The sequence below is a fragment of the Eptatretus burgeri genome, chromosome 4 (genome assembly GCF_056783735.1).
Source record: "Eptatretus burgeri isolate ZD-2024b chromosome 4, Ebu_testis_v1, whole genome shotgun sequence".
Lineage (NCBI taxonomy): Eukaryota > Metazoa > Chordata > Myxini > Myxiniformes > Myxinidae > Eptatretus > Eptatretus burgeri.
In genome coordinates, this window is record NC_140964.1 from 92,468,971 (window position 1) to 92,482,797 (window position 13,827).

Here is a 13,827-nt window from a genome sequence, read left to right on the forward strand (position 1 = left end):
GATGACCCTCAAAATTTTTCATAATGATCAGATGTACCATTCTACATATGCAATTATGACATCATAACGAAGGCACCTATGACATCATAAAAAAATAACATTCCCCATGAGGAGTACTTGCTATGTGACAAGTTTCAATTATTTCCTTGGTGCAGTTTCAGAGATACAGCGGTCCAAAGTTTTTCCATTTTTCCAACATGGCCACCACACCACGTGACCTATGACGTCATAATTTTGATTTAAACATTCTCCATGAGTAGTTGCACCGATCGTGAAAATTTCGTTTCAATTCGACAAGCGGTTGAGGAGTTAAACACGAAAGTTCTGTGTGGACAAACAAACAAACAAACAGACAGACATACAGACGGACAAACAGACTCAAACACAATACCCTCTCCTTCGGCGAGGATAAAAAGTCATAAAATTACACGTTAAGCCAAGTACATATAATTATCAAAATTTCAGACCCAAAAGGCATTAATAAATCGATAATCAGTCATATTTATATATTCCTGGTTTATTCATTCCACCCTTGCCACATACAAGATATTCAGAAAACGTAACAAGTTGTCACCCAAGTCCACACCAAAGCATAGCAAAGTGATAAATCACAGAAAGGAACGTCTCTCAAAGATCAAGTAAGAATATGTCAGTACGGCAGCCTTTTTTGCTTGAACAAACAAACTCAGACAGAAATCCCATGGATTAAAAAAAAACCTCACAGCAATATGCACTCCCTGTAACATTCCATAAAGATAAACTTTTCAGGAGTTGAAGATTTTCTGAGTACTTCTAACTTCCTCAATTTCATCCACCTTGTTTTCACTCATCCCCTTTCTCACAAAACCCAGCAGCCTCTCACCTCTTCCCAAAATCCCACCTGTTCTGCACGTCTTCTCTAAACCCCATCATTTTCTCCGGGTATTCATAAATTTCATTTGTGTTTGTGATGCCATTGCCAAGTAAAATGGGGGCAGTGATGCTATCTTTCTGACCAGCCAACTAATTTCCCCAGCTGGGCTGTGGTCCAGACCTGCCTGGAATGAACCTCCAAACCAAAAGGAGTCGAGGTTTTCGCTTTGCCACAGCACAATCTCACTCGATCCACAGCTGTAAATCCTTTAGGAGGCGCAGATGGCATTTCAGGCTCTGTCTTCCAGCATCGGCCATTTTTATGGGCGATGCTCCATAAGTCTCGCTGGAACAAATCTACGTCTCGCTCTGTCAAGCTAAGAGACATTCTACAACACACCCTTAGGTAATTCCACTTTCCTAATGGTTTTGTAGAGTGCACCTTCCTGCTAGGTGAGGTGTGAAATCTGCATCACTATCGCTCCCACACAGAAACCGAAAACATTTTTAAAAAGGACTAATCCTCGCGTGGAATGGGGGAAGGAGAGGGGATAATTTTGTGATTTGTTAAACATTTAAGATAGACAGGACAAATAAGTCCTGAAATTATCCGCAGAGTGGAGTGTTGTCGGGTTATGTTAAAGCAGGTTGGGTGAAGAAGAAAGGATTTCAATCATAGTTTCCCTACTCCATCTGCACCGCCATTCATCAATTACCTTGGCTAAGATGTGATATCCATACATCATCCTCCTGTCTTCCAATCGTATTACATTTACTTCACATTCGGCTCATGGACAGATAGATGGGTAGCTGAATGAATGGGATGTACATGGGAACAAGGAGTGTGAAAATGCACAATATCAAAAGAATATTTGCAAAGGTATATATGGGAAAATTGCTTTTTCACTCAAGACTTTGTTTCAGCTCCAACTTCACGCTCGTTTCCTGCTGATCTGAGTTGCCTATAGATTCCTGGGAATCATGGCTGCTCCACAGAAACAACAAGCGCTCCAGTCAGGTGTGGACCACAAAAAGGATACAATGGTAAAATAAAATACGGTTTTAAGCAACTTGCCATGAATTGGCTTTGCGGCAAGGCTCAATATGCGATTACTTTGACCCCAACCCAGGATCCCTTGTCATCAATCTCTGTCTTGTGCTGTTTCCATGGCAGCAAGAAAGCGACGATAACAAATTCCCAATAAACAAACGGTAAACAAAGACAAATAATTTTGTTAAAATAATTATATCATTTTTGAGGGAAAATAGAACTTAAGAAAATATAAGAGCAATCAGCCAACTGGAGATAAGAACAAATATTGAGAACGATTTCTGGTGGTGGTGGAAAGATTCGGGGGGGGGGGGGTGCGGGGAGCTCTTTCTCATCAAGAAACACAAATCCCTGTTATTCATGGAGTGCTTTTGGTCAGTTAAACATTGCTGATCATCATTATATCAACAAATAAAGAGGCAGTGAATGGAGGTCGGTTGTTGACACAAGCAGACAAACATTACAATTGCAAAGCAATATGTATATGGTGATTCTTCATTGAGTTTTTTTTTTTAAGTGCAGAGTGGCACAGAAATCGAGCAAAGAATGGAGCAGAGGAGAAGATTCACGATAAGAATTGAAGTCAGGTGTCAGGGGTACAAAAGTCAGGTGGAGACATCGCTTGCCAGAACGTGCCGCATTGCAGGGATGTGCTCATCAAAATCATCTTCCGAGCTGTCATCTTGCCTGAGCAATGGAGTTGAACAATGAAAAGGAAGGAAAGAACACCATGAGACACTGGAAGAGTGGAAGTACAAAGTTATCATCACAAGTACCTGAATGGATATCTAATGAATAAAGATTTTTATGTTGAAAAGCTCTTGAGTTTCCAGATTGTGGGAAATATTTGTGGAAGCTGATATGACAGCTGGAAGTAGGGAGAAGGTGACTGCGTTTGGCTAAATACAAAATTGACATCTTTCCCCGACCAATCCTGCGAACAAGCAGTATAACCAATACCTTCTGCTTCTTGCGTATGGCAGCTTGGCTGCTGGGTAGCTATCGTTTTGTTGGGACACGACTATGCCGCTGATGTTGTTCCCCTAATACCAGTACACTGGTACTCATTTCGCCGACCTCAGAAGCATGACAGGTTGAGTCAACCCCCACCTGGTGTTAATTCAGCAGGCAACGGGGCTCTAACTCAGGACTCCAAGATCCCAAGCCAGCCACCCGAACCATGAAGCCAACACCAGGCTAATAACCAATGCCTGATAAGTAATAAGTCAATTGATGAACTTCCTCTTTTTTTACCACATTCTTTTCTTCAAAGCATGAACAGATGTTATACAATTTTATTTCCATTGGTCTAATTCTAAACCCAAATGTTTGTAATGGAGCATGCACATACATCACATGGAGAACATATACAGTATAAATAACTGGCCTTTCGTGTGAATGATAAGTAGACAATGGACAAATACTTAAGGTATATGGGATTTACACCTGGGTTCCAAGCATCACAAGACATCAATTCAGATGAGAATGTTAACCAGGTAAACTCGATGGTTCAGCCAAGTGTCGAGAATAGATTGCATGAGCATATTTATTTAATTTCAAGAGTTGTATGAGTGTATTTAGGGGACATCCAAAATTATCAACATTTTCACACGACTCCAAAGAGTTGTACTTTTTAAGACCCCTCCCCCTCCATTAGTAATTAATACTTTCCAACATTTACACCCCCTCCCCCACAGAAAAAAAGAAGGAATCAGACTCGAGTAAAAAGAGAAAAAAGCACGTAGTCACACTATTACTAATATTATTATTATTAATAATCAAAACAAGATTTTATCCTGTCCGATGTTTTTTTTTTGCATTCATGGGCAATAGTTTTATTCTCCAATGGGGTGTTATACTTTTATTAACGTTTAAAAAAATTTAGACCTTTGTCAATTGTATGTCACCAATGTTATCAGGCAGGTGTATTTTTTTTTTTTAAGCAACAATACACAACAAGAGATGTATTTTGATGTCATTTGTGATCTTTGCTACGAGAAACCTGCTTGATACTCTGAACAGGTTTAAACATTCAAATGCCATCCTTTTCTTGCGTTTATGGCTTTTTTGATTTTGAATGTTTGAAAAGCTTGCATTGGGTCGGAGTTTCACATTGCATACAGGACAGCTGTGCGAGTTCTCCGATTTATTGTTATGCTTTCCATATAAGACACACAATGTGTGAAGAACACTGTCAGCATTAGAGGAGTACTCATAACAGCATTTGGGGGCAGGCTCCATATGATGTACATGTGAAGTGTATCTCTGGCTTGTCAAACCTCTGGGCAGCACACAGTTGTTGGAATTACCGTAATCAGTAAATAATCTTACGTTGCCTTTTTAAAATGTAGCAGTGTACCAGTCCCTGATTTTTTTTTTTTTAGCTTCATCTTTAATGTCACAAATTCAAATATGATTGAAACCAGTCAACAGAGTCGCTAACTTTTCCTTCATCTTTTTCTACTCAGTTTGTGAATTCTGACCTGATTTGCGCCACCAAGCCTTCTCGCTCCCAAAATGCATGCATTGACGACATGTTCGTGGAGATTTATGGGGTTTTATAAACGGCTGTCAGGTTTTTTGCAATGTATTTCATAATCTCTGCGAGCAAAATCCAGAAAAAAGTGGGGCGCCATGATGTTTTATACACTGGTGTCCACGAAGAACCTGCACCCTATCTACGAGTGATAGCGAAGCAGCCATGGCATCGTTTTAGGGAGCGATCAAACGCACTGTCATGTCAAAATTCAAGAGAGTGCACATACTCATTGAACACTGTATACACAAAGCAATGCGTACACACACACACACACACACACGCATGGGGAGGATGATAGGGAGGCACCACTATAGCACTGGCCAGCCATGAACTCTCAGCATGGCTGGCTGTGAATCAAGGCATGCCATGTCGGTATAATGCACGTGGTGATTTCGATCATGCAGACTCAGTGCAAGGTCTGGTGTAATAGTGATGTTGCACATGCTGGACGCAAGATGTTCAAATTTATTTTCTCCACATATTGATATGTTGTTTTTTGCAGTTAATTTCAGGTTTAAACCGACCCCCCCACCCCCACTTCCCTTTCCTCCTCTTTGGAGGACAGTGAGAATGTCGATAATTTTGGGTGGCCCCTTATCTGATTGGAAAACGATGTTTTCCCCAGCTGGGCTGTGAGGAAGACGTCAGAGAGATTATTTTGTCCATAATACAAAAGCAATAAGTAATTTATGCCGGGTGTTGGCTTAATGGTTGGGGAGGCAGTCTTGGGATCCGAGGGTCCTGAGTTCAAATCCCACTCGGCTGTTGAATTAATACCAGGTAGGGTTGACTCAGCCTGTCATCCTTCCGAGGTCAGCAAAATGAGTATCCGCTTGCTGGGATGACTGACCAATTTGAGTATCCTGTGTCAGAGTGGCGACCCATCCAGGATTGTATGGATTGGAATAAGTAATTTCTATCTAGCTTTTTGACCAACCCACATGCACATATTGGGGATGCAGACATAAGTTGCAGGAAAGTGGAGAAAATTATATGCAGGAGTGAAGAGCCCGTCCTAATTGACGGAATAATTTCCACAGAAGTGGCATATTTTAGTATGACTTGTAATACCATATACCCACGCCCAACGGGAGTGGTGATATGCCAAACATATTTACATTAAAGAGAATTACATTCCTCCCCACCCCTCACCCTGAATCCGAGCACTTTGTTTTACCACCTAAAACCCCCCATGCACACCCCAAATCAACCAGCAGGTTTCAACTCATTCCATCAGCTGGTTCAAGAGTGCACAGAGGTCAAAAAACAAATAGGCATACAAGTCTCAAATTATATTACATGACATGACATGACATGACATAGACACAGGGTGTTCATAAAGTCGTTGTGCAACTTTGGACTTTTTTAACTTTTGAGGTACACATGATAAAAAACCAGAAATGGTGCATGAAAGCATAATTCATAAACTTTGAATACAATAGTTCAATTTTTTTAGGATTCAACAAAACCACAATCTTTCATAATCCATCATTCAATCTCATTTTCCAACTAGTTGAAAACAATAATCTAAATATTGCTGAATAATCTAATACGTATATATAAAAGCTATTTTGTTTTTGGACTGTGTATGTGTGGACGGACTGCTGTTGCCCCATTCATTGGACAGCTCGCCCGATTCTGCTCAGCATTCCAACCTCAAAAAAACAAACATAATAATAATAAAAATATACATATATAATAAAATACATATATTAATACATACATATTAATATGTATATTGATTTATATGTAATATTAATGTATGTAATATTAATTAATTAATTAATAATGTAATATTAATTTATATGTGATATGTATATTAATATGAATTAATATATACATATGAATAAAATACATACATAAATATACATATATTAATAAAAATAGTAGTATACATATATTAATAAAAATAATAGTATACATATATATATATATATATATACATATATATATATATACATATATATATACAGATATACACATTTATCTATGCATATATATGTACATATATATATATATATATATATATATATATATATATATATATATATGTACATATATATATATATATATATACATATATATATATATATATATATATATATATATATATATATATATATATATTTACATATTTATAAACATATATATTTACATACCTATATAAATATATAGACATATATATATATATATATATATATATATATGTATATATATATATTTATATATATATATATATATATATATATATATGCACATGTATGTATACATACAGGGTGGCCCAAAAGTTACTTTACCGTAATACTATTTTATTAACACAATCATGTTTCAACTGAATAAAGTGGACATCAAGTTATATTTTCAATAAATGAAATTTACATCATATAAATAATCAATCAAGTTAAAGCAAATTTTCAAAATGGCCTCCTTATTCCCCGAAACAGAGTTGGCATCTTTTATACACAGAGGGGCAATTTTTTTTTCTTATTGAATCATCATTTTTCAATGTCTCAAATTCTGCTGTTATTCTTTCTTGCAATTCTTGAAGACTTCCTGGCTTTGTCTTGTAAACTTTGTCTTTGATCAATCCCCAAACTGCGAAATCGCATGGCGTTAGATCAGGTGATCTTGGAGGCCACTCAACTGTACCCCTTCTTCCAATCCATGTATAAAAAGTGGTATCAAGAAATTCTCACACATTCCTACCTTAATGAGGAGGTGCACCATCTTGCATCCAAATGATTTCGTTGAAATTATTCAAACATGCCAACTCAGGCACAACCTTGTCTTCTACCATCTTTAGGTAATTTTCCTGCCAAACGGTTTCTTCAAAAAACACAGCACCAAACATACCAAATGATGAGATTACTCCCCACACTATAACACCAGGACTGTTAATTGGTACTTCTTCTACCAGTTTCGGATTTTGTGTGCTGTAGAAACACAGTTGTGTTTATTCACATTTCCATTCAGTTTGAACTGAGCTTCATCAGTCCAGAGAACTCGATCTTGAAAATCATCACTGATATCACATTCATTGAGGTACCAATTGCAAAATTCATCTCGTCTATCCGGATCATCATCATTGAGTGCTTGTAGTACAGGCATTTTAGCAGAAATATTTGGTCAACCTCCCATAAATTGCAACAATAGCAAACTCAACAGATTTATTTCTTGTTTAAAAAATAAATTTAAGTTTCAGAAATAAATATATATATATATATATATATATATATATATATATATATATATATATATATATATATATATATATATATATATATATATATATATATATATATATGTATATATATATATATATATATATATATATATATATATATATATATACATACACACATATAAAGCCTGGTGTTGGCGCAGTGGTTAGGGCAGCGGCTTGGGATCCAAAAGGTCCTGAGTTCAAGCCCCGTTGGGCCACTGAATTAATACACCAGGGGGTTGACTCAGCCTGTCATCCTTCCGAGGTCGGCGAAATGAGTACCAGTATACTGGCCCGGTGTATGCCCCGGTTAAAATAGGTGTACCATATCCCTGTGTCGTAAGAGGCGACCAGGGTTGCGTCAGGAAGGGCATCCGGCGTAAAACATGTGCCAAATCACTATGCGGATCATAAGGATGATCCGCTGTGGTGACCCCGAACGGGAGCAGCCGAAAGAAGAAGAAGAAGAAGAAGATATATATGTGTATATATATATATATATATATATATATATATATATATATATATATATATATATATATATATATATATATATATATATATATATATATATATATATATATATATATATATATAGACGAATTCTCCGCCCGCCGGCGTGCGAACGACCGCTTTTAGCCGAATCCCGGCCGTACGCCCACCGGACGAACAATTCAGTCGCGACTTTCCGGAACAACGCCGAAAACCAGTCACGGGTGTGCTCCAAGCGCACACCACGGCCTAGTAAATATTCTACCCACGCGTGACAGGGTCAATCGCCGAATTTTCGAGATACCTAATTATTCGTGCGGGCAGACTACCAAGAGACCGTACCTCAACGAAGGCCTGCTTGGACACGAACCGCTTAAGTGGTTAATTCCGTTCTGAGATAACCGAGCGGTGTATTATCGCCAGGCCTCATTGGACCCGATTCTATTATTTTATCGGTATTCAACAACCAACTATATTCCGATCGCAATATGGCATTTCAATGGGAAAAGGACGCAACGAACAGGGTACATTTAAACAAGCACATTTATTATTTACACGTATACAATCATGCAATCATGCAATGAATGGGTGAAACACGCATGCAGTTGATTTGTGATGAATGCGGGATGGGACAAGACGCGAGCAAGGTAAAGAGCTACTACCGTCTATTTATTATATACACTTATCAACAGTTCTACTTATCGGGACACGGCGCCACAACTTTCACACAAAGAAAAGCAAGGGAAAACCCCCTCATAGACAAGGGGGTAGACGGGACCTCTTAGGGTCTTTTTGTCCATGGAGCTTGGTTGACCGAAGGAGCTCCAAGAGGCCGCCGCAGGTTACCTCCACCCTCGTAGTGACTTGCTTGGGCGACCCTCGATGGTCCGTTTCCAGCTCCCCACCGACTGGCTCTCGACACGAGCCCAGACCTCCAGGCTCCAGCGCGGCTCCAAATGACTGCTCACAACTCCACCACGCACGTCCCCGAGACAGACCGACTGACCCTCAGCAGACCCAACTCGACAACCACCCGCTTCTCCTCGCTTCTCGACGACCTCCACTCAGTTCTCTCTCTCTCTTCGCTGCGTTCAGCGCGCGCTTTTATCCCCCCTGGCTTCTCGCCCCACCCTCCTTCCAGCTCCCAAGGGAAACTTCCAGAAGGAGGGCGTTTTTTTCGCCTGAATCGGGGCCTTTCTTTCCCTTCCGTTCGTTTCATCTTGCTTCTTCTAGTCGTATCGCTTTATAACTCTTTTGTTGAGTTTTCTTCCTGCTGCGCTGGCTGGCACAGATGTTATTCGTTGGGGGTGGGGCCGTCGTCCGTTCTCCCCCGATGAATGCCAGGTTTCTCGCAACCATTGCCGAGGGAAACGCGGTTGTGTGGTTGTGAAGGTTGTGGTTAATGTGGCGTGGTTGTTTGTAGTGGTGGTCGTGAGGGTGGTGTGGTTGGGCGGTTGTGGAGAAGGTGATTGGTGGTTGGCGGGGTGGAGAAGGTGGTGAGGCGATGTTGGCGGTTGTGGATAAAATGGTGAGGATGGCGTGGTTTGTTGACATGCGGATGTGGTTGGGGTGGTTGAAAGGGTGGTTGGTCCAAAATAACGATAGCAAAAGAAAAACATTACCTCAAAGATCACAGCCCTGTCCACACGAATAAATTCCATTAGACAACGGTGGGGAAATCTATCTGAACACAAACTATCGGCATAACTGATCTAAGGACCTATATGGTGCTCTGCAAATTTCTACAGCCGTAACACTATATATATATATATATATATATATATATATATATATATATATATATATATATATATATATATATATATATATATGTATGTATGTATGTATGTATGTATGTATATATATATATGTATATATATATATATATATATATATATATATATATATATATATATATATATATATATATATATATATATATATATATATATATATATATATATATATATATATATACACACACATCCCTCCTTGCACCTCGCTCCCAGAGTGTATCGTGGCATGTGGTGAGGCATCGCTCTCCTCCCCCCCCTTCCTTGCCTTCCCTTCCCCCCCTGCCTCCCTCCCTTATTTTGCAGGAAGATGGCTCGTACCAAAAGAAAGAAATGTACAAGAAGCAAACTTGACAAAAAAAAAAACAAACGACTTGCGAAAGCTGCATCCAGAGCAGTCTTAACTCCTCAAAAGCAAGAAGCAAGACGAGTAGCAAACGCAGCAACAATGGCAGCATCCAGAGCAGCTGAAACTCCTCAACAGCAAGAAAAAAGATGGGAGGAAAACAATGCAACAAAAGTTGCATCTAGAGCAGCCTTAACTTTTGAAGAGCAAGAAAGAACACTGGAGGCAAACAACAAGAATGGCTGCATCCAGGAACCAGCCTTGGAGGGAAAAAATATAAGTCCGCATTCTCCTACAATCCAGCCTTGGATTATGCTTCTGATCCAATAGCTGTTATTGGCTCAATGCCAATTACTTGCAGGCAATGTGATATGATGAAATGGACAGGAGAAGTTCCAGGGATATGCTGCAATAATGGCAAGGTTCAGCTGCCCCAAATGAATGCTCCCCCTGAACCTTTTTGTACATTGTTGATGGTCAACACTTCAAATGCAAGTTATTTCCAAAGCAACATCAGAAGATACAACTCCTCCTTCAACATAACATCTTTCAGCACCACAAAAGAGATCAGAGAATCTGGCTACATGCCCACATTTAAAGTGCAGGGTCAGGTTTATCATCAGATTGGCAGTCTACAGCCCCAACCAAATGAAGAGCCAAAATTCCTGCAGATCTACTTCATTGGTGACAATACAAAGCAGGCTGAACAACGCTGCAACAATGTCATTCAAACCAAGCTGGAAGTTGTGTTGCAGTTGCAAGATATGCTCCACAAGGAAAATAACTATGTTCATAGTTTCAAGTGTGCCATGGAGAAGATGACACCGGAGTACAAAATTGTCATCCATTCAGACAAAAATCAGGCTGGGGAGCATGAGTGGCACTTCAATGCACCCTCCACATCAGAAGTGGCTGTCATCCTGGCTGGTGAACAACATGGCAAGCGAGACATTGTGCTTCAACTCAGAAACTCCCTCCAGAGAATTGCTGAGACACACCAATCATATGATGCACTTCAGTATCCACTAATTTTCTGGCAGGATGATGATGGACACCATTTTGAACTGCAAACAAACAAACCCAGCAACAGGACTGCGAAGCGAAAATAACATTTCTGCCATGGACTTTTATGCCGACAGGATGATGCTGAGAGCTGATAATTTCAATCACATCTTGCGTCGCAAAGATCTCTTCCACCAATTTATTGTGGACATGTACAGTTTTCCAAAATTGAGGTGGAAAGGCTGAGATTCATTCGAAAGAACCAAAATAAAACTCTGAGTCGAAAACTATGTTCACCTCAAGGATGTCATGAACAATTATGGAAAAGCTGCCAATGTTGACCAATTGGTCATCTTGCCTTCCAGTTTCGCAGGTGTTTCCCGCTTCATGCATGAGCACACCCAGGATGCCAGGACATGTGTGTGAAACTGTGGTCGTCATGATCTCAATCACCTTCACCTGCAATCCAGCTTGGGAGGAAGTGACTAATGAACTTATGCCAGGCCAAAAACCACAGCATCGCCATGATTTTCTGGCAACAGTATTCCAACAAAAAATGAAGGCATTGATGAATGTCATCACAAAGGGAAAGATTTTTGGAGCCACTAAGTGCTACATGAACACAATCGAGTGGCAAAAGCATGGCCTGCCACATGCCCACATGCTGATTTGGCTTCAAGATGAACTTCCTGTACACAGAGTGGATGACTTCATCAGTGCTGAACTTCCAGACCCAGAAATTGATCCACATCTGTTCAGCACTGTCAAAACACAGATGGTGTATGGTCCCTGTAGAAGCATCAATCCAAACTCACCATGCATGAAAGATAACAAATGCTCAATAAGGTTCCCACAATATCTTCTGAAAGAGACACAGACTGGACAAGATGGATACTCACTGTATCGTTGGAGAAAACCAGAACATGGTAGATTCACAACAACCATCAGAGTTTGTGGTTGTGAAGTTGAAGTTGACAACAGGTGGATTGTTCCATACTGTCCACTCCTCACACGATTCAATGCACACATCATTGTTGAGTATTGCCACTCTGTCAAATCCATCAAATGTGTGTGCAAGTATGTCAACAAAGGATCTGACACGGCTGTGTTTGGCCTGACAATGGATGGGACTGTGCATGATGAGGTTCGGCAATATGAAATGGGAAGATACATCGCAGCAAATGGGAAGCCATCTGGAGGATCCTGAACTTCCCAATTCATGAGTGACATCCCACTGTGGTTCATCTCAGTGTGCACCTTGAGAATGTCCAGAGAGTGTTCTGTATGTGAGCAAGCCCAAGTCCCACAAGACAACTCTCACTGCTTTCTTCAATCTCTGCCAGAATGATGAATTTGCTAAGACACTGTTGTATCATCAGATACCCAAGTACTACACATGGAATGTTGGCAGCAAGAAGTTGGCTCGCCACAAAGCAGGACAAACTGTACCAGACCAGCCAGGCATCAAAGCCAGTGATGCACTTGGCCGTGTGTACACTGTCCATCCTAAGAATTTTGAATGCTTTTACCCGAGATTGCTTCTGCATGAGGTCAAAGGTCCAACGTCATTTGAGGACTTGCAAACAGTGGATGCCACAATCTGTGAAACTTACAAACAGGCTTGCCAGGTCAGAGGACTCCTGGAGGATGATACACACTGGAACAGCACACTGGAAGAGGCAGCTGCAACTCAATCACTATGAATGCTGCAAAACCTGTTTGCCATCATGTTGCAGACGTGCGCTATGCCAAATCCTCAACAACTATGGGACAACCACAAGGAGAATCTGGCAGAGGACATTTTGCATCACACACAAGTGCAAAATCCTAACCTAGAACTGGACTACAGTGATGCCATCTTCAATCAAGCTCTCATTATCATTGAAGACAAGATCAAAGCTTTGGGTAGCTGTGACCTCAAAACGTTCGGCCTTCCTGGCCCTCAATGACACAATGACAATGAGCTCACAAATGAAATTTTGAGAGAGACCAACTACAACTTGGAACAGCTTGCTGAATACAAACAGGAGAATGAGCCATGTATGGTTCCAGACCAAAGAGAAGCCTTCAATAAGATTACACAAGCAGTTTTCAATGGGAGTGGTGGCCCTTTCTTTCTGGATGCTTCTGGTGGAACCGGCAAAACTTTTCTCATCCATCCTCTTTTGGCAAAAATCTAGCAAAGAAACATGATTGCCCTTGCAGTGGCATCATCAGGCATTGCTGCCTCACTGTTGACAGGAAGAAGAACAGCTCACTCAGTCTTCAAGTTACCCTTACATATGGCAAGTATGGAAGCACCAACTTGAAGCATTGGCAGAGGCACTGGCAAAGCAAGGCTCCTGCAGGAGTGCTGGCGCATTATCTGGGATGAGCGTACAATGTCTCACAAAGCTGCCTTCGAGGCTCTTGATCTAACCATGCAAGATATTCAACATAATGACAGAAGAATGGGTGGAGTAACTCTGGAGTTGGCTGGGATTTTCAACAGATAATGCCAATCACTCCACATGGAACCAAAGCTGAGAG

General features: G+C 40.3%; 1 protein-coding gene across 8 annotated transcripts in view; it reads right to left on the reverse strand.

Moving 5' to 3' along the window:
- Nucleotides 1–501: 501 nt before the first annotated feature.
- The window catches only part of MYO18A (myosin XVIIIA), a 380,371-nt gene continuing 367,045 nt past the window's right edge, over nucleotides 502–13,827 (reverse strand). For 7 of the 8 annotated variants that reach the window (XM_085879337.1, XM_085879342.1, XM_085879338.1 and 4 more), the window contains one exon: nucleotides 502–2,590. In XM_085879337.1, coding sequence (XP_085735463.1) covers nucleotides 2,509–2,590 — 82 coding nt within the window. In that variant the 3' untranslated portion in view covers nucleotides 502–2,508. Of the gene's footprint in view, nucleotides 2,591–7,148; nucleotides 7,269–13,827 lie in introns of all 8 variants that reach the window. The other variant, XR_015057662.1, reaches the window with a different exon arrangement.